At 40.7% G+C, this 21,322-nt stretch overlaps 1 protein-coding gene across 1 annotated transcript in view; it reads left to right on the top strand.

Annotated features, from left to right (window-relative positions):
• The first annotated feature begins 2,915 nt into the window (after window positions 1-2,915).
• CA13 (carbonic anhydrase 13) overlaps window positions 2,916-21,322 on the top strand; it is a 35,469-nt gene continuing 17,062 nt past the window's right edge. Inside the window, exons 1-3 of the mRNA XM_003269513.3 lie at window positions 2,916-3,323; window positions 8,473-8,670; window positions 16,702-16,820. Of these exons, the coding sequence (XP_003269561.1) occupies window positions 3,287-3,323; window positions 8,473-8,670; window positions 16,702-16,820 (354 nt within the window). The 5' untranslated portion in view covers window positions 2,916-3,286. The remainder of the gene's footprint in view (window positions 3,324-8,472; window positions 8,671-16,701; window positions 16,821-21,322) is intronic.

The raw sequence follows: 21,322 nt of genomic DNA, 5'->3' as shown, positions 1-21,322 counted from the left end.
TGGTGCGGTGGCTCACGCCTGTAATCCCAGCATTTTGGGAAGCCGAGGTGGGTGGATCACAAGGTCAGGAGTTCAAGACCAGCCTGGTCAACATGGTGAAACCCCGTCTCTACTAAAAATACAACAATTAGCCGGGTGTGGTGGTGTGCCTATAGTCCCAGCTACTCCAGAGGCTGAGGCAGAAAAATCGCTTGAACCTAGGAGGTGGAGTTTGCAGTGAGCTGAGATAGTGCCACTGCTCTCCAGCCTGGGTGACAGAGAGAGACTCCATCTCAAAAAAAAAAAAAAAAAAAAGAAACAAAAGAATGGCTACTCCATAGACAGAGTAGCCCTAAGGGCAACTGATTGGCTACTTTTTATGGTTATTTCTTGATTACATGCTAAACAAGGGGTGGATTATTCATGAGTTTTCTGGGAAAAGGGTGGGAATTTCCTAGAACTGAGGGCTCCTCCCACTTTTAGATCATATAGGGTAATTTCCAAATGTTGTCATGGTATTTGTAAACTGTCATGGGGCTGGTGGGAGTGTCTTTTAGCATGTGAATGCATTATAATTAGCATATACTGAGCTTTGAATGGAGTTGCTGTGGTTCCATTGCCTCTGACACTTCCACCCCATTCACACTCATCCTCTATAAGGAACCATTTTTATTAATTTATGGCTTATTCTCTACTTTTTTGGTAAAAATCTGAAAATATGTGTGCAGTTTCTTATTTCTATTTTTTTCTTAAACATGCAGTCTACTATATACACTCTTTTGCTCCTTTGCTTCCCCCGCCCCTGCATCCTCAATACATCCCAGGACTCACTTTACATCTGCTCTGCTCATGGAGATCTTCATTCTTTTTATAAACAGACAATAGTCCATTGAATGGCAGCTGGGCGCGGTGGCTCATGTCCATAATCCCAGCACTTTGGGAGGCCGAGGTGGGTGGATCACCTGAGGTCAGGAGTTGGAGACCAGCCTGACCAACATGGTGAAACCCCATCTCTACTAAAAATACAAAAATTAGCCGGGCGTAGTAGCGCATGCCTGTAGTCCCAGCTACTCAGGAGGCTGAGGCAGGAGAATTGCTTGAACCCGGGAGGCGGAGGTTGCAGTGAGCTGAGATCGCACCACTGCGCTCCAGCCTGGGCAACAAGAGGAAAATTCCATCTCAAAAAAAAAAAAAGAAAAAAAGAAGTCCATTGAATGATGAATGCTCTACAGATGATCTAACTAGTTTCCTATGAAAGGTAATTTGATTGTTGCCAATACTTAGGTTGCTGTTTTAGAAAATTATATAGACTGCGCTATGAACTTAAACAAGAAGGAACTTGAAACCACTACTGCAAAATTATAATTGAGACAGTGAAAGAGATCAGACCTAACCAACTCCATCTCATTTCTAACTTCCAAGCTGTCCTTATTCATTCCTAGGCATAGGCTGAAATAACGTTGAGGAGGAACATAGTATATAGTTTAGAACAAAGAAAATAGCAGCCCTTTCCCAAAACAAACCTTCTTGCCTGGGGACTAGACCACCTTTGTAGGACTAACAAATTAGCCAAAAGATTAGAAATTATAGTTTAGGAGTAATACAGCTGGAGGCTGTATGATTCTGACCCTCCCCAAATTGCTCCTGGGAATAACATCACTATTGTAAAGCCTAAGACCAGTGCTTGAGATATGTTGCAGCCCCTGCACTTGATGGATCAACAGGCACCACCCAGATCGATAAACTGGCTCATCTGATCCCATGCCCCCACCCAGGAACTGACTTAGTGCAAGACAGCTTTGACTCCCTATGATTTCACCTCTGACCCAAACAATCAGGTCTCCTAACTTGCTGGCTCTCCCACACCCACCAAATTGTCCTTAAAAACTTTGAGCCCCCGATGTTTGTGGAGACTCATTTGTGTAGTAATAAAACTCCAGTCTCCTGCACAGCTGGCTCTACATGAATTACCCTTTATGTATTGCAATTCCCCTGTCTTGATAAATCAGCTGTGTCTTCACAGCGGGCAAGGTAAAGCCATTGGGTGGTTACAAAGTGTGTACCCAAAGCAATAAAAGTAACAATTTGGGAAGTATTTGAAACCCACCGACCAAAATTTAACAATTTTGGTCTATTCAGTCATTCATCCATTCATGTAACCACTATTATTGGGTATCAAGAACTGATACTTAGAACGTTAAGAACATTATTCATCTTGACATACCAAATCATCCGAGTTACTGAAAATGGGTTTACTAGGTTCCTTACAAAGAGGTTGCTTGGATTTATAAAATATGAGGCAGTTGACCCGAGACAAGGAGATAGAAAGTGGTTCATGTACCCAATTTTTATTTTTCACTTTGAACCCAGAACACTCACAACTCCAGGCCAGAAATTCAAGGCTCTGCAGCTAGTTCTGACTCCAGTCCTAGGGTAACAAGCCCACCAAGCATCCAGGAAAGATGTCTTGAAAACCTTTCTTGCCGGGGCAGGAGGGCAGCAGAATTTGGGGACCAAATCTCAACAACTGGTTTTGGTTTCCTGACTCACCAAGCCACAAGCCTGCAGAGTGAGAAGGAGAGGTAAGGAAAGGATGAATGGGCAATGGAGCCAACCCGGGACCGGGAGCTGGTCCTCTCTAACAGCGACCCCGCCGGCTTTAGCTGAGCGACCTGGGGCACGTTACGTAGTGTCTCTTAAGCCACGTGTTTCTCGAGGAAATGCTGAGAGGATCTAATGGGAAAACGTGGGTAAACGTCTTAGCTAAGACCCTCGCCCACAATAAGCCCTTAATAAGTATTTTTCAATGGTGGTGATTACCATCGTCATTATTGTTTTGAATTTGTAATCATCACTGCCACGACCATCAGCGACTTCTTTTACGCCTCCACCGGGTCTCCACCTCCCAGCCTGGCAGTTCCAGGCTCTGGTGACTCATTTACTTCCTGGAAGCCCTCTAGGCAACACTTTCCTCTCCCGAGTGACTCCTTCTCAGAAGGCAGGAGATCCCCCCCGGAAACCTTTCTCTCTCCGTCTCTCTCTCTCTAACTCAAATCTCTCTTTCCCGAGTCCAAACTAAGAGACTCGCGCCCCAGGACTCAGCCAGCGGCGCGGGCGCCTTCCCCGCACGCCTCTGCCGCCTGGAGGATGCAGGCGGGAGCGCCCCGAGCCGGGTTCACGGTCTCGCACTCCGGCCGCCGGCGCCCCGCAGTCCCGCCCTAGCAGGCTCCCTCCCGGGCCCCTCCCCGCTCCCTCCGCTCTCTCGCTGCCCAGTCACATCTTCCTCTGCCTTCCATCCCGAGGGACCATGTCGAGGCTCAGCTGGGGATACCGCGAGCACAACGGTGAGCGCCTTTTCCTGATCCAAAGGGGGCTTTGCGCGGGGGGGCGAGAGGACTAGCGCGACGCCCCGGCGCTCGCCGACCACACACTGGGCTCGCACAGAGAGAAACTTTTCCGTTCCTCTTTAAACTAAGCAGCACTCCTCGGAGCCTAGTGCAGGAAACGGAGAGCAGTCTTGTCAGGGTAGACGGGTTGTTGGTAGTGGATGTGAGCGTTGGTGTGTGTTATCTCTGTCAGGATTCCCCAGACTCCCAAGTGTTACATACGTGTGCGTTCACCTTCATCTGAAAAGCCAAGGACTTTGCCTAGTAACAGCCACTTATCAATTACAGGCTTGGAGATTAGAAGTCTGATGACACACTTTAATGAAATAAGGACAAGTTCGCTTTCAGTCTTTTAAGCTCACTATTCACTTAGGAGAAACAATCATAGAAAATCTTTGAAAATATATTCAGGAAATCTTAACTTGCATTGTGACACTGAAGATTAAGTTGGCTTCGTGGCAAACAAAATACTGCATGTTTCCTAATAGCTGTTACTGTAAATATTCCCACAGCAATTTGCAGTTGGCTGACTACTACTGGGGACTTTAGTAAGAGTTCAGGTTCTCGCTGGGAAATGAAGTTACATTGTGGGTTACTTCTCCACTCTTGCTCTCTTTCCACGCTCATCCTTGCAGGGTGAGCAAAGGATTACTGAAATTATAATTCATTGATAGAAATGTATTAATAGGATAAATAATGACATACACTTTTATTCTTGTATATCACACATTATCAAAAGTAAAACATTTTTTCTTGTTCCTACGTTAAACTGAACTGATTGTTTAAATAATAATTATTTGAAATAATCGCAGTGACACCAAAAAGCCTTACAGTGAATAACTGTCAAAATTAAGGCTTGGTTTAGCCATTCCTCAATGTGCATATATTTCTTTTTTTTTTTTTTTTTGAGACGGAGTCTTTCTCTGTCCCCCAGGCTGGAGTGCGGTGGCGAGATCTCGGCTCACTGCAACCTCCATCTCCTGGGTTCACGCCATTCTCCTGCCTCAGCCTCCCGAGTAGCTGGGACCACAGGCGCCCACCAACACGCCCGGCTAATTTTTTTGTATTTTTTAGTAGAGACGGGGTTTCACCGTGTTAGCCAGGATGGTCTCGATCTCCTGACCTCGTGATCCACCCGCCTCGGCCTCCCAAAGTGCTGGGATTACAGGCTTGAGCCACCGCGCCCGGCCGAATGTGCATATATTTCAAAACATCATGTTGTACACATAAATATATACAATTTTTGTCAATTTAAGAAGTAAATACATAATAATAAAGAAAAATTAAGGCTGTGAATAATAATACTTTCCTTCTATTAGCATGTACATGATTAAACAGTATAGAATGGTCAAATTTTATAGAAAGTTTAATTTCACAAATTAACAGAAAAATTCCATTCCTAATTGTAGCCTGTTTAATTTCTAATTGTAGCATGTTTTTAAACATGCTAGTTTAAAAATGGCAGCAGGTGAAATTTATACCTTTAATAATAAAAGATGTATAGTCAGATTTCTTCTTGATTAAGGCCATAATTATAATCTTACATTTTGCTAATTTCCAGTGAATGTTTAGGGGCAAAATATGACAAATCTCTTTTCATTTCCCTCTCTGCTGAAGTCGTTTTTATTAGAGTTATTTAATAGTCATTGAATCCCAACTGCGCCTTTATGGTAGTTAGGAAGAAGAAGGGTATTTCAATCAACGGATATTGATTACTCTTTAGTAGCTTAGAAATTATTGGCCTGAGTGAAGCTTATTTCAGAAATTTTAAAAATTCATTTTAGCAAAGCCATTAATAAGGAGTGATTTTGTATTTCTGTTAGTAATTGTCCTGTTAGGAATTAGCCATTCCCTTCTTTTGGATGCAATCTAAAAGGATTGGGAAAATCCTATTGGAAATGTATTATATACTAACTAGGCAAGTTTTTAGTTAGTTTGTTTGTTGTTTTTGAGATGAGTCTTGCTCTGTTGCCCAGGCTGGAGTGCAGTGGCACTATCTTGGCTCACTGCCACCTCCATCTCCTGGGTTCAAGCAATTCTCCAGCCTCAGCCCCACCGAGTGGTTGGGATTATAGGCACGAGCCACCATGCCCGGCTAATTTTTGTATTTTTAGTAGAGACAAGGTTTCGTCATGTTGGCCAGGCTGGTCTAGAACTCCAGACCTCAAGTGATCTGCCTGCCTTGGCCTCCCAAAGTACTGGAATTACAGGCGTGAGCCACCGCTCTGGGCCTAAGTAGGCAAGTTTTTTTTTTCTTTCTGTTTAAACATTGGTAAAACCAGTGACTGAGCAGAAAAAAGGAAACTTAAGCTGGGAATAGCAACACTGATAAAATGAAACATCAAGACTTGAAGCCCTGAAAAGGTACTGCCTTCACAAATAACTTAGGATTCTTCCCCTAACCTTTGACTACTTTATTAGTTTAGTTTAGGGAATGTGACATCACTGAAAAGTGTACATCACTGTAGATATTTAAAAGTTCCTAAATCAATTGAGCAACCACCACATATCTCTAATTAAGAATTATGCTGGCCGGGTGCGGTGGCTCATGCCTTTAATCCCAGCACTTTGGGAGGCCAAGGTGGGTGAATCACCTGAGATCAGGAGTTCAAGACCAGCCTGACCAACATGGAGAAATCTCGTTTCTACTAAAAATACAAAATTAGCTGGGCGCTGTGGCACGCGCCTGTAATCCCAGCTACTCGGGAGGCTGAGGCAGGGGAATTGCTTGAACCTGGGAGGCAGAGATTGCAGTGAGCCGAGATCACGCCATTGCACTCCAGCCTGGGCAACAAGAGCGAAACTCTGTCTCAAAAAAAAAAAAAAAAAAAAAGAATTATGGTGGTTTGCACCTGTAATCCTAGCTACTCAAAAGACTGAGATGGAAGGATTGCCTGAGGCCAGGAGTTCCAGATGAGCCTGCAGGGTCATGGGGGGGACAAGCAGGAGGAGGAGGAGGAGGAAATGTTTTTTCGAAAAATTGAAAAAGGGGACCTCTTTAAGAGGCAGGGTACTGAACTGACTATGGTAGTTAGTAGATAATGTTGGGAATGTGATACAAAGTATTATTACTTTTATTTTATTTTGGTTTGACTTCTTTTAATAATAGTTCTGTTTACAAATGACTGGAAATAGGAGAGCAAAGCAATTAGGAGAAGAAAGCAACTCTTTATTGATTGGAAGAATGTCACCTGCATGTTGTGACACATGCATTGTGTATTTGAAATTGAATTTTCATTAGGTTAACTCTTACTTGGTGGCAGTGAAATAGAAGGCCTTTTCTGAATTAAGGGGGAAAAAAGGTCTAGCTTATATATAGAAAAAGTACTCAGAAAGATGGTAAAAGTATTGAATAAACAAGGCTTTTTCTGTAATACATTCTAAGCAAGGACTTTTGATGCTCAAGTGGCTTTGAAGTCCAGTTTGTCAGATGACATCTTTTAAGCTGAGTGTACAGTTATATATTTATGCTATGGCTTTTTGTGCCTGAAGGATATATGAAAGAATGTATGTATGTGTGAGTTCTCTTTTGCAAAAATGAGGCATAGTAAGCAGTATTAGATTTAGAGTTTGGGCCAGGCGTGGTGGCTCATGCCTGTAATCCCAACACTTTGGGAAGCTGAGACATGCGGATCACTTGAGCCCATGAGTTTGAGACCAGCCTATAGGGAGACTTTCAACAAAAAAAGTTTTTTATAAAAGTAGCTGGGTGTGGTGGTGCACACCTGTACTTTTAGCTACTTGGGAGACTGAGGTGGAAGGATTGTTTGAGTTTGGGAAGTTGAGGCTGCAGTGAGCTGAGATCACACCTCTGCATTCCAGCCTGAGCAACAGAGCAAGACCTTGTCTCAAAAAAAAAAAAAAAAAAAAAAAAAAAGATTTAGAATTTTACGCTTTAGAGTTTGTTGATGATTGTGATATATTGCGTTTCTTTAAATATCACTCTAAATTTTATCATTTTAAAATGTCTTTTGGTTGTTGTTAGTAACATGTTTAATTAATTGTCATGCTATGATGTTTTAATTAGTACTTGATTTTTAGTGAAAGATTGGTTAGCAAAGTAGGTGGGTAAACCTTAGTCAGTAGCCCAGTGTAGGTGGCGATAGCTGTGTAAATTTCAGGAATAGTAGAGAGAATAAGAACCTATAACCTATAAAGTGACTCACATCTGTAGAATGACGTGGAACTTACATGAAAGTACAGCTTTGCTGCTGATTTTGAGAGGCAAGACTTTATAGAGTCTTCCAAAGAAGTGAAGAGGATTGAAAAGGGAACTGTCAGCTGATTGGCTCATTTCAATTTCCCTAACATGTCTGATTTGTGAACTTGATACGATTTCGACGTTTTGAATAGAGGACCAGGATGACACCTTTCTCTTGTGTTGAAATTCAAATGTAACATTGGCAAAATAACCATAGAAGAACCTTCTGAAATGAAGAAAGAGAGAAATAAATTACAATCTGACTCCACTGCAGATAATCAACAATATTGTTTCCTGACATGGTGCGGCCATTTTATTTGGATTATCCCAGGTGAAAAATTTGTATGTTTCCTTGGTATGCCTGTTGCACATCACAGGTAATTGAGTGGAGGCCTGAGTGACACTAGAAGATAGCACTGAGTGATAGAAGGAAGAATAAAGAAGTAAGCACAGCATCTTTAAGAATGACACCCTTTCTTTGCTTCATGGCTTTCTCAGCTTTTTTGACTCTTCCAATCTGCAAACTTGAACACTGGAGCAACAGCTCATTCTTGGAGCTGCTGAGACTGAATGTCATTGTTTTCAATGATGAATTGTATTATTGTTTTTAGTTTGGTAGAAGGTTACCTTTGGAGAGTACTTTATAAAATTTACAGACTCTTTCATCTACAAGGGTTAGTTTAATTCTGAAAATGACTTAAGGCACACCAAGAGTTTCCCACATCTATAATAAAAACAACTAATCTTGTAAAAAAAGCAATTAGATGCCAAGGTCCTGAGGACGAGTATCTCATTTTATTAATCTTTGCGTTTTCTTCAATTTCAAGCACAGTGCGTTATACTCAATGTATGTTTGTTGAAAGAAAGAACTTATTTAATCCTTTTTTTTGGTCCTATATATTTAAGGTCCTATTCACTGGAAGGAATTTTTCCCTATTGCTGATGGTGATCAGCAATCTCCTATTGAGATTAAAACCAAAGAAGTGATATATGACTCTTCCCTCCGACCACTTAGTATCAAGTATGACCCAAGTTCAGCTAAAATCATCAGCAACAGCGGCCATTCCTTCAATGTTGACTTTGATGACACAGAGAACAAATCAGGTTGGCATTTCTTTGTGTGTGTGTGTGTGTGGTGGTGGGTGAAGGGTTTGAATGATTAGACTGCACCTTTTTTTTTTTTTTTTTTTGAGACGGAGTCTCGCTGTGTCGCCAGGCTGAAGTGTAGTGGCGCAATCTCGGCTCAGTGCAATCTCCGCCTCCTGAGTTCAAGCGATTCTCCTGCCTCAGCCTCCCGAGTAGCTGGGATTACAGGCGCGCGCCACTATACCCAGCTACTTTTTTTGTATTTTTAGTAGATACAGGGTTTCACCATGTTGGCCAGGATGGTCTTGATCTCCTGACCTCAAGATCCGCCTGCCTCAGCCTCCCAAAGTGCTGGGATTACAGGCGTGAGCCACCACGCCCAGAATCTTTCGTGTTTTGTTTTTGCTAGACCTGGAATTTGTCAAATTGAAGCATATTTTTTCTTCTTGTGAATTAAGATATCTTGTTATATATTTGAACCTTCAGATAATCTTACCTTAAAATAATAAAGAGTATTTGGAAAAGGATATGTTGCATGATAATTTAAAATTGACCTTAGCTTGTTATTATAACTTCACCTAGCATTTACCATTATAAAAATATTGAAGTTTGATAGTTTTTATAGATATTTCATGATTTGTTTCTGCAAAGTTTTAGCCATAATTATTTTAGCATTATTTGCAAACTTATAATGCCATTTAGTACATGCTTTAATAGAAAAAGGTTAGTTTAAAAAAATCTTATTCTCTTAATTGCCAAAGTAATATCCACTCATAGTAAGTAAAACAATATGGAAACATATGACAAATATTAACGTCTCTTTCTTCCCACAATCTCTCCTGAAGTAACTAATGTTATTTCTTCCATAATATTTTGGTGCTTAGTTATGTATACATACATGTGTATCATCCTTGTTTTGCATTTTCTTATTAAAAATACATTTGGAATAATGCTAAATAACTCTGAAATTTTGTCCCATTTAAAAATATTTTATAGACATCTTTCCAGATTAAAATATATCTTGTTTAAAAAGCTAAACTGCAGCCGGGTGTGGTGGCTCACATGTATAATCCCAGCACTTTGGGAGGCTGAGGTGGGAGGATTGCTTATGTCCAGGAGTTTAAGACTAGCTTGGGCAACATAGTGAGACCTTATCTCTACGAAAAATAAAAAATTAATCAGTCATAGTGGGGTGTGCCCGTAGTCCCAGCTACTCTGGAGGCTGAGGCAGGAGGATTGCTTGAGTTCAGGAGGTCAAGGCTGCAATGAGCCATGATAGTGCCACTGTACTCAGCCTGGGTGACAGAGCAAGATCCTGTCTCAAAAGATAAAAATAAAAATAAAATAATTTTAAAAGTTGAATTGTAGTAGCTATGCTTGTATTGTAATTTATGTACCATTCTCCTAACAATAGACATTGAAGGGAGGGAAAGTAAAAGTTTAATTAAAAAAAAATAAATATATGAAACTTTTTTACTGTATATTCCCTATTAGTGCTTTTTTCTAGAACATGTAATCATTTCGTCTAATGATTAGTTCTTGGGATAGTGTCTTTCACACTGTGAATAAATAATGGACTCATAGATTATTTGTTAATTTATTAAGTGATGAAAAAACATTTTCTTGAGATGAATGTTTTTTGTTTTTTTTTTTTGAGACAGAGTCTCGCTCTGTCGCCCAGGCTGGAGTGCAGTGGCGCAATCTCGGCTCACTGCAAGCTCCACCTCCCGGGTTCATGCCATTCTCCTGCCTCAGCCTCCCGAGTAGCTGGGACTACTGGCGCCCGCCACCATGCCCGGCTAATTTTTTGTATTTTTAGTAGAGACGGGGTTTCACCGTGGTCTCGATCTCCTGACCTCGTGATCCTCCCGCCTCAGCCTCCCAAAGTGCTGGGATTACAGAAATGAATGTTTAATCCTTCTTCAGACTATCTACTGCCCAAGCAGAGATTCTGCCCAAGGTATCAAGTTTAATGTAAGATGAGATAAAATATTAGAGAGAATCATATTTGGAAACACTTTTTAGGGCCTCTGACAGATTGTTTTTATTTTTAATCTAAGATCAGGACGATGCTGTATTTGCTATATTAATGAAAAAATATAGTTAATTTTTTAAAATCCTTAATTGAAAGAAAGTTTTTGCTTATTAATTGAGCCCAGATTTAGATCAGTAGTAATATCTTGTATTTATGTAAAGCCTTATTGTTAGCAAAAATTATAAGCCCACACACATTTCTTCTTCATATTTGTCAAATTCATGAAAGTAGTAAGTTTTTTTTTCTTCTTTTCTTTTTTTTTTGAGAAGGAGTTTCGCTCTTGTTGCCCAGACTGGAGTGCAATGGCACAGTCTCGGCTCACCACAACCTCTGCCTTCCGGGTTCAAGCGATTCTCCTGCCTCCGCCTCCCAAGTAGCTGGGATTACAGTTACGTGCCACCATGCCCGGCTAATTTTGTATTTTTAGTAGAGACAGGGTTTCTCCATGTTAATCAGGCTGGTCTCGAACTCCCGACCTCAGGTGATCTGCCTGCCTCAGCCTCCCAAAGTGCTGGGATTACAGGTGTGAGCCACTGCGCCCAGCCTTTTTTTTCTTATTTATTTATTTATTTATTTATTTTTTTGAGACAAGGTCTCGCTCTGTTGCCTAGACTGGAGTGCAGTGGTGCGATCATGGCTCACCGCAGCCTTGACCTCCTGGGCTCAAGCAATCCTCCTGCCTCAGCCTCCTGAGTAGCTGGGACCACAGGCATGTGCTCCCATGCCCAGCTAATTTTTGTATTTTTTGTAGAGAAAAGGTTTTGCCATATTGCCCAGACTGATCTTGAACTCCTGGGCTCAAGGGATCCGCCCGCCTCGGTCTCCCATAGTGCTGGGAGCCACCGCACTGGCTTAAGTAGTATATTTTCATCAAAGCATTGTAAAAAATCAATAAAGACAAATAAATACATGGTATTTTAACTTTTTGGAGGAAATGCCAGGTAAGGAGGGACCTGGCCTTTTATATACGTGTTCAACTATATTTCTTTCAACTCCGCAGTTTTGTGAATCTATGTTAATAAAAATGGTTAAGCCAGGCATGCTGACACACACTGGTAGACCCCGCTACTGGGGAAGGAGGATGATTAGTTAGGCCCAGGAGTTTGAGGGCAGCTGGGCAACATTGGGAGACCCCATCTCTTGTGGTTAATGTAATAGATATATTGTAAAAGTGTCCAAGTCTTCTAAATACAAAGTTTATACCACCCATAAGTGTAGTTTGTTACTGTTTACAAGATGTCAAATATTTAAAAAGTGAAGCTGTCTCAGAAAATGAAAAGATAAATAAATAAAAAAATAAGGCCGGGTGTGGTGGCTCACATCTGTAATCTCAGCACTTTGGGAGGCCGAGGTGGGCAGATCACCTGAGGTCAAGAGTTCGAGACCAGCCTGGCCAACATGGTGAAACCCTGTCTCTACTAAAATACAAAAATTAGCTAAGAGTGGTGACACATACCTGTAATCCCAGCTACTCAGGAGGCTGAGGTAGGAGAATGGCTTGAACCCAGGAGGCGCAGGTTGCAGTGAGCCAAGATCATGCCACTGCACTCCAGCCTGGGCAACAGAGCAAGATTCTAACTCAAAAAAAAAAAGTAAAGCTACTCATTCCTCATTTTAGAATGAGAAATGATTACATTTTACTTCATCTAAAACTTCAGGTATATTTTTTATAAATGTAGACATAGTGTAAAAATTTTCTACTCTAATTTGCTCTATGAGAACCCAGGTTTCTCTCTCTCTCTCTTCTGTTTTTCTCTTCCTTTCATTTTCCTTCTACTTCGGGTTAATCAGTGAAATCAATTTATGTTTCCAGATTTGACACTTAGTCATCAGTAGTGTGTGCTCTTTCTTTTAAATGAAGATCCTTTTCCTATCTAGTTCACAATAAAATTACCAGGATTAATTGAAAATATCCATAAAGTACTTTGTAGTCCTCCGAGATAGTAGCTATGTAAATATGGGTCATGATTTTTATTCTTTTTTTCTCAAGATAAACCAAAAGAGATTGTTTCATGGTGATTTGGGAGATTAAATCAATTAAAAAGAAGAAACCACCATAGTTAAACAAATTTTTGCTGTTTTTTTTTTTTTGATTTTTGGTAAACTATAAAAAACACAAAGATACTTTCTGTAGCAAACCACGTTAATTTGAATAAAACAGTTTATAATCCAACAATTTCAGAAATGGAAATGAATGATTTTTAAGGTTTTTTTTTTTTTTTTTTTTTTGAGAGACAGTCTTGCTCTGTCACCCAGGCTGGAGTGCAGTGGCGCGATCTCGGCTCACTGCAAGCTCCACCTCCCGGGTTCACGCCATTCTCCTGCCTCAGCCTCCCGCGTAGCTGGGACTACAGGCGCCTGCCACCTCGCCCGGCTAATTTTTTGTATTTTTAGTAGAGACGGGGTTTCACCGTGTTAGCCAGGATGGTCTCAATCTCCTGACCTCGTGATCCGCCCGCCTTGGCCTCCCAAAGTGCTGGGATTACAGGCGTGAGCCACCGCGCCCGGCCACTCTCCACATTATGTTGTAACGGCTAGTTGGCTTCTTTGTCTTTCCATTTAGCTAAAGCTCTCTATGAGCAACAACTATGTCTTACCTACCTAGCACGGTGCCTGGCACATGGTAGGCACTCAATACATGTGTGTTTAAGTTACAAAAACAAAAAACAAAAAAACTTGTATGATGGAAAGACATGGAAAATACCATGACATAGCATTAGGGTGCCTTAGCATACATAGATTAACTCCCAATAAAATTACAAACCACCAGAAATCAATTAATATTTACCATTTAACACTTAAATAGTTAAACATTATTCATTGCTGGAACTTTTATTTTTAAAAAATATGTGGTACTAATTTTTGTATTTTATAAATGAAATAGTTCTTGGATTATAGTAGGCGCTCAATAACAATTGGTAACTACTACTACTAACAGTAATGGTGTTTGTTCTTTTTGTGGATAAAATATGTGTGCTGAAATTTTAAAAAGATATCAAAAAGAAAGTTGTCTTCTGATTAAGAAAGTCCTGCTAGGAAGAGCAGCAACTTGATGAATTCAGTGATTGTTCTTTAATTTTCATCTCTAGAAAACGCCAATTTCTCAGTTATGCTTCCATTATCTAGTTCTAGGTAACTGCCTGAAGTCAAACAAATTATTCACAAGATCTTACACTATATATTCTTAAAACAAAAACAAAAACGAACAACAAACAGAAAAAGATTTAGTAGGTGGACATACCATAGGTGTACAATCCCCCCAGGACCCAAGATAGCTAGGAAAGGAATTGGTAACCTATGACAATGTGACAATTATATAAAGCTCTATTATGATTATTTGTTTCTTTCACTAGACTAAGTTTCTTAAGGATTTGGACAAACTTGTTTATCATTGCATATTTAGTATTGAATAGTTGCTAGCCCATCGTAAGCTCTTAATAATTGTTGAATGAGAGAGTAGCTTGGTGTGTATATGCTCTGACTAAAATAAGCCAGATTTAATGAAGGTTCTTCTGGCTCCCTAAATAATACAAGGTCCTACTGAGTGGGAACATGTATGTCCTTTGGTTTCTCTCTCTCTCTGTCTTTCTCTCAGTATAATCCTGGCAGATTTGTGCTCTTGGCTCTTGTTTCTCTAGATTCCAAGCAAATTGCAGATGTGCTGTTCATGTATCTTTACTTCAGAGAACAAGTTTACCATAAAGTGATTATTCTCAGGTTCACTAGTCCTAAGAACTTAGTTTTTAGTGATTCCCAGGTAACTTCAGTAGCATCCCTACAAACTAAAGTTTGTGGAGGAGTGCTTTAACAGGTGAGGTCTCTTATTTTATCTTGGTAATATTAATTGATTCAAGTACTCTCTGGGCACTGGAGATATAGGGGACCAAAACGGTTTCTGCCTTAAAGGAATTTGTATCCTAATTGGCAGAGAGTAAATGCATGAGCAAACAGATCCTGTTGCCAGCTTGCTTGTCATTCAAGACAGCTGACCACAGTGTAGTTTAGGAAAATGGCTAGGGTTAGCAAATTACCAACAATTTTTAAAAAGTCAAATTTAAGGCTGGTATGGTGGCTCACACCTGTAATCCCAGCAATTTGCGAGGCTGAGGCAGGAGGATCACTTGAGACCAGGAGTTTGAGACCAGCCTGGGCAATATGGTGAAACCCCATCACTACAAAAAAATACAACTAGCTAGACGTAGCTGTGTGCGCCCGTAGTCCCAGCCACTAGGGAGGCTGATGTGGGAGGATTGATTGAGACTGCGAGTTTGAGCCCCACTGTACTCCAGCCTGGGCAACAGAGAGAGACCTTGTCTCAAAAAAAAAAAAAAAAAAAACCCAAAACACGCAACCTCTGCTTTCTGGGTTCAAGCGAGCACTTCTGGCTAATTTTTGTATTTTTTTTTTCTTTTTGTAGAGACAGGGTTTCACCATGTTGGCCAGGCTGGTCTCAAACTCCTGACCTCAAGTGATCCGCCTGCCTCAGCCTCCCAAAGTGCTGGGATTACAGGTGTGAACCACCACACCCAGCCAAAAAATATGTATATAATACCTCTATATACAGATATTAAATATCAAATATATAAAATATATTAAATATATACACATTACATTTATATAAATATAAATATATATTTAAATAATAAGATGGGGTCTTGCTGTGTTGCCCAGGCTGGTCTTGAACTCCTGGGCTCAAGCGATCCTCCTTCCTTGGCTTCCCAAATTATTGGGATTACAGGTGTGAGCCACCATGCTAGGCCTGTTCATGGAAATTTAATAATGCTTATGGTATATTTAGCATCCAATGCTTCCTGATTCTCCCATATGCTTTAAACATGCCCAATAAAGATTAATTAGGATGAGACAATTTAGGACTATGTTTTCTATTAAGAAGCTTTTCTGTATACTTAAGATATGATTTATTGTCATAGTTTTAGAGATCATATTTACTGAGGAAAAGTACTCAAATGTACTTTGTCAAAGTGACAAGGATATGACAGATTTTTGAAAAATTATTTTTGTCCTATATTTCACATTTCCCCAAGAATACAGAATTTAAGGACAAAAGGTATGCTTGCTTTGCCTGTTTTTACAGTAAAAAACTGTGTTGATTGTGTTGACTGTGTGTCAGGTAGTAATAAGTGCTTTGTGTTCAATTTTTCTTCTATTTTAATGACAGCATTAGGAGGAGGTCCCATTACTATCTTGTTTTTACACGTAGAAGATAAAGCTTAGAAGTTAGGGTTTGTGGCCAGGTGTGGTAGCTCATGCCTGTAATCCTAGCACTTTGGGAGGATCGCTTGAGGCCAGGAGTTTGAGACCAGCCTGGATAACATAGTGAGACCCTGCCTCTACAAAAAAAAAAAAAAAAAAATTAGCTGAGTGTAGTGGTGCACACCTGTAGTTCTAGCTACTGGGGAGGCTAAAGTGGGAGGATGACTTGAGCCCAGAAGTTAGAGGTTGCAGTAAGCCGTGATTACATCAGCTTGGGCAACAGGGCGAGACCTTGTCTCAAGAAAAAAAAAAAAAAAAAAGAAGTTAGAGTTTGTTCAAGATCACATAATTAGGAAAAGACAGCATGAGTGTAGGCCTTCTAATTGCTGAAGCCTGTGCCCTAACCACAATGCTGCACTGCTCTACCAAGCTCTCAGACTGGACCTCTCTGCATGTCACATCCTTATTCAGACAGGCTGACTTATCCTCAGGTAAACACAACCATTCCTTACCTTTCAGAAGTCCGAATTTCTATGCCTTTCTAACCAGTATGTCTGTTATGATTTTCCAGGTGTTCCATAAAAATCTGTATTGTGGACACTTTAAGCTTTTAAAAATGTTCTATTTTCAATCTACACATATTTAAAAGTGGTATTCTTGTCAGCAAAGCAAATGACACATTTGTAAAAAAATTCCTTGGAGGACATGGATGTATGGAGTAATTCAGGGAGATGTTGTGGTTTGAGCAGCTTATGTAAATTTTTTTTCTTGCTAACAATATAAAACATGTTGGTGTTTAGTTCTGCGTGGTGGTCCTCTCACTGGAAGCTACAGGTTACGGCAGTTTCACCTTCACTGGGGGTCCGCTGATGACCACGGCTCCGAGCACATAGTAGATGGAGTGAGCTATGCTGCAGAGGTAAGCCATCAGACATATCTTTGTGATTCAGTTTTCCTACATGGTGGGATTTAAGGGTTACAGAGACAACTTTACTGATTCCAAATAGATCCTGAACCAATTAGGTATCTTAGTGTCTGAAATTGCTTTATTCATTCAATATGAGAGTTTATGAATATGACAGCTTCAAATGTTGCCCTTCTAAGCCTTATACCAACCCTGAGAGCTTAGGGTTATATGTTCCCATTTTAGAAATGAGTAAACTGGTTGCTGGAGAGATTAAGTAATTTATCCAAGCCTAGGAAGCATTGAGACAGGTTTAAATCTAGATCTGTCTGATATCAAATTACAAATTGTTTCTGTCTACTGAAAGGCCAGTGAGAAGAGAGGATCTGGATTAAAAAAATGCTCTACTTTTTTTTTAATCCTCTGGTTAAAGAACAAAGCATAATAAGCTTCAAGTTAAATATGATTAAATATTACTAACACCCAACTTACCATGAGATGAAAGTGAATTATATGACTCAATCAATACTGTTCACGTGAAAATAATTTGGTTTCTAAGTCGCCTAGACAAGACAGAGCTAAGTTATCAGGCAAGTGCAATTTTTCTTCATGTTCTCATGGTTACTGAGCTGTAGAGTTTAGATGCCCCGTATAGCCCTGCTGTTCAGAGAAATCCGACAATCAGAACTTTTTCCAGTTTCACTCTTCCATTGACATGTACCTCTGCCCTTTAAGGTTATCATCCAAAACATTTGCTTTGCCACTAAATCACTTGTGTTTGAAGTCAAGTAGCTTTAGGGTATGGAACCTGCTCTGTCCTCAGGGTAGAGAAATAAAATGTACATACAAAGTTTGTTATGATGGTGGACAAACTATGTCAAGAAGGTGGAAAGTGGGACTGCTGAATTTGTATGGTGTCTCAATTTGCATCATTTACCAAATAGTTTTCTTTTTTTTTTTTTTTTTTTTTGAGACAGAGTCTTGCTCTGTTGCCCAGGCTGGAGTGCAGTGGCGCAATCTCGGCTCACTGCAAGCTCCGCCTCCCGGGTTCACGCCATTCTCCTGCCTCAGCCTCTCCGAGTAGCTGGGACTACAGGTGCCCGCCACCACGCCCGGCTAATTTTTTGTATTTTTTTAGTAGAGACGGGGTTTCACCGTGGTCTCGATCTCCTGACCTTGTGATCCACCCGCTTCGGCCTCCCAAAGTGCTGGGATTACAAGCGTGAGCCACCGTGCCCGGCCGGTTACCAAATAGTTTTCATGTTTGCTTTCTAAAGTTTTATGTTCTGAATATAACATGTTCTAAATGTCCAAAGCACCCTCAGGACTAATTACTGGTTGCTTTGGATCACTGGTCTCTCATTTTCCTTAGCAACTCAGGAAAATTGGTCAAAATGCTGTGTGTGGTTACACCTTGTACTTTAATAAACTTGAAAGTACTACATACTCAGAGAGGCTTAGGTTTTCTGTCAGCTGGCAAGTAATTTCCTGGAAAGGGTCCTCCTGACATATGTCAGAGGCTCAGAGTCCTTACCTGCAGATCAAGGGCCATTTTTGTAGATAAAGACTTTTTGTTGTTGTTGTTCTGCAATAAATCATTATCTTTTATTTATTTATTTATTTTAAAGCAAACCAGTGAAGGAAAGGACCAAAACCTTTGGTTCACGTATGTATTTATGAATGGAAAAAATTTGTAATGCAAATTTCACTTATTAAAAAACTTTGGTACAACTTACAACATTACAGATAATTATTTTCTCTTCTTTTGTTTCACATGGAGAGCTTGGAGACTCAATTCATGGTAAGACACCTAAGTATGAGTCCTCCAGGTAAATATTACACAAATCGGAAGCATCTTGGAATTTTTAAGTATATTTTAAGACATACATTTTTATGCATGCTTTAAACAAAGAGTATTTTTTTTTTTTTTTGAGACAGAGTTTTGCTCTTGTTGCCCAGGCTAGAGTGCGATGGTACAATCTCGGCTCACTGCAACCTCCGCCTCCCAGGTTCAAGTGCTTCTCCTGCCTCAGCCTCCCGAGTAGCTGGGATTACAGGCATGTGCCACCATGCCTGGCTAATTTTGTATTTTTAGTAGAGACAGGGTTTCTCCATGTTGGTCAGGCTGGTCTCGAACTCCCGACCTCAGGTTATCTGTCTGCCTCGGACTCCCAAAGTGCTAGAATTACAGGCGTGAGCCACCACACCTGGCCAGTATATACATTTTTTTTTTAAATGAGAGAATCTAACAAAGAAACTATGACCAGCACCAGCATTTAAAGATAAAGCTTTGTGGATAAAGCTTGGAACAGATTTTCTTTTTTCTTTCTTTTTCTTTGAGATAGGCTCTCCATCTGTTGCCCAGGCTATAGTGCCATGGTACAAACATGGCTCACTGTAGCTTTGACCTCCTGGGTTCAAGGGATCCTCCCACCTTAGCCTCCAGAGCAACTGGGACCACAGGTGGGCACCACCACACCTGGCTAATTATTTTTTAATTTTTGTAGAGACAGAGTCTGGCCATCTTGCCTAGACTGGCCTGAAACTCCTGGGCTCAAGCAATCCTCCCTCCTTGGCCTCTCAAAGTGCTGGGATTACAGGCATGAGCCACTGAACCCACCCTTGGAATTGTATACCATTCTTTAATATGCATTCAAGGCTATTTCTTATCTTTCATTGGCTTATATATTCATTCATTCTTTCACTCAGTAAGAATTCATTGAGAATCAACCATGCTCCTAATCTTTACACAGCTTACTGATGCTTACCCTGAAAGGAGTGCAGCCTCACACATATTTGAGGTCAGAAAATGCTGCCCTATGGGATGGGCATCCGTTTTAAGTTAAACCTGGTTTAACTTAAAACCTGGTTTGGATGAAGGGGAGGGAACCAGGTCAAGTGGGGAGACAGCAGTGGTTTTACATAAAATCATGTGTGAGGATGTGGTTTGGGAAGGAGGCTCACACATTTGAAAAACAGTATGGCCTTCAACAGTGTAGTTAGAGCATGGAAAATGAAGGGGAGAGTTGTCAGAGGCAAAGTTGGAGAGGCTGGGAAGGGCCCGATCTTACTGAGGTTAGTCCTGGTAAGGTTTATGAAGCTGATTCTAAGCGCAATGGGAAGCCGCTGAAAGGCTTTGAATTGGGAAGTGGTGATATTTTCACTTCAACAATAATTCAACTACTGTTTGAGAATAGATTGGATGGAAGCAGGAGTGGCTAAGGGGAGCTTTGGAGGAAACTTTTGGGGAAAGTTCCAGGCAATAAAAGAGAGTGCAGGTGGAAGCTGGCTGGCTGGTAGTGGCAGCTTTAGTGGCATTTGTCGATTGGTGGGTTTGAGAGTGAGGGAGGGCAGGATCCATGTTTCTGGGTTGAGATAGGAAATGCAGATAGAGAAAGTCTGGGTCAAACCTCAGGGTTGGTGGGGTGGGAGAGGTAGACAATAAACAAATAAATAAATGGTGCATGGTAAGTTCTTTGATGGGAACAATACCATGTGATCTGGTAGAGTGGCTGAGGGCTTAGGAAAAGCTTTTTTGAGGTGATACATGAATTGAGACTGAATGATAAGAAGAAAGCACTATGAGAAAAATCTAGAGAGACCTTTCCAGGAAGTGGGAACAGCAAGCACAAGTGCTCTAAGGCAGGAGTGAGGCTGGCATGTTCAAAAGGAGAAAGTCATTGGCCTATTAGGATTGGAATTAATGAGAAAGGAAAAGTTAGGCAGGGACCATGCCACATCGGGTGCTGTTGGGCATTGTAAGCAGTCTGAAGTTTATCTGTAAAGCAGTGGGAAGAAGACAATGGAAGGTTTTGATCAGGGGAATGACATGTTCTGCTTTATATTTTACAAAATATAACTAGCTGCTGGGTGTAGAGGAGGCTGTTGTCAGGCAAATGTTGAAGTAGGGAGAAAAACTAGAAGGTTATGGAAGGCATTCAAGTGAGCAGAGACAGTAATTTGGACTCTGGGGGTGGTGGAGATGAAGATAGCTGGACAAATCTATGATGTTTGGGAGATAAAGTCAATAGGGTTTGCTTATGAAAAGGATGTCATGATTGAAGGAAGGAAAAAGAGGAGTTTAGAAACACTCTTAAGGTTTCGGTGTAAGCATATCGGAGGCTGGTGGTACCATTTACTGAAATGTGCAAGTCTGGGAAGGAGCAGGTTGCAGAGAGGAATTCACTCTCTGTTTTAGACAGGTTAAGTTTGAGATGCCTGTTAGGCATTCTAGGCTCATGTTCAAGTAGGCTATTGGATAAAAACTTCCAGTTTAAGAAGAAGTCAAGGCTGGAGGTGGGGGCATTTGGGAGTCCTTGCATTTGGTTTCACGTTCAAAAGAACCCCTTTGTGCTCAGCTCTGTGATTCCAAGGAGTTGATTAGTTTTTCCAGCCACTTTTGTATGAAATTCATGACCATCATCAAGTTATGTTCCCTTGTGAGTAAAAAGGAGAAGTGAAAGAAAGCAAAAAGGCATTTAAAGTTGCAACATATACAACCTTAATTTTAGGCCTAA

This window comes from Nomascus leucogenys, chromosome 16, assembly GCF_006542625.1.
Source record: "Nomascus leucogenys isolate Asia chromosome 16, Asia_NLE_v1, whole genome shotgun sequence".
NCBI classification, from domain to species: domain Eukaryota; kingdom Metazoa; phylum Chordata; class Mammalia; order Primates; family Hylobatidae; genus Nomascus; species Nomascus leucogenys.
This window is presented reverse-complemented; position numbering and strand designations above follow the sequence as displayed.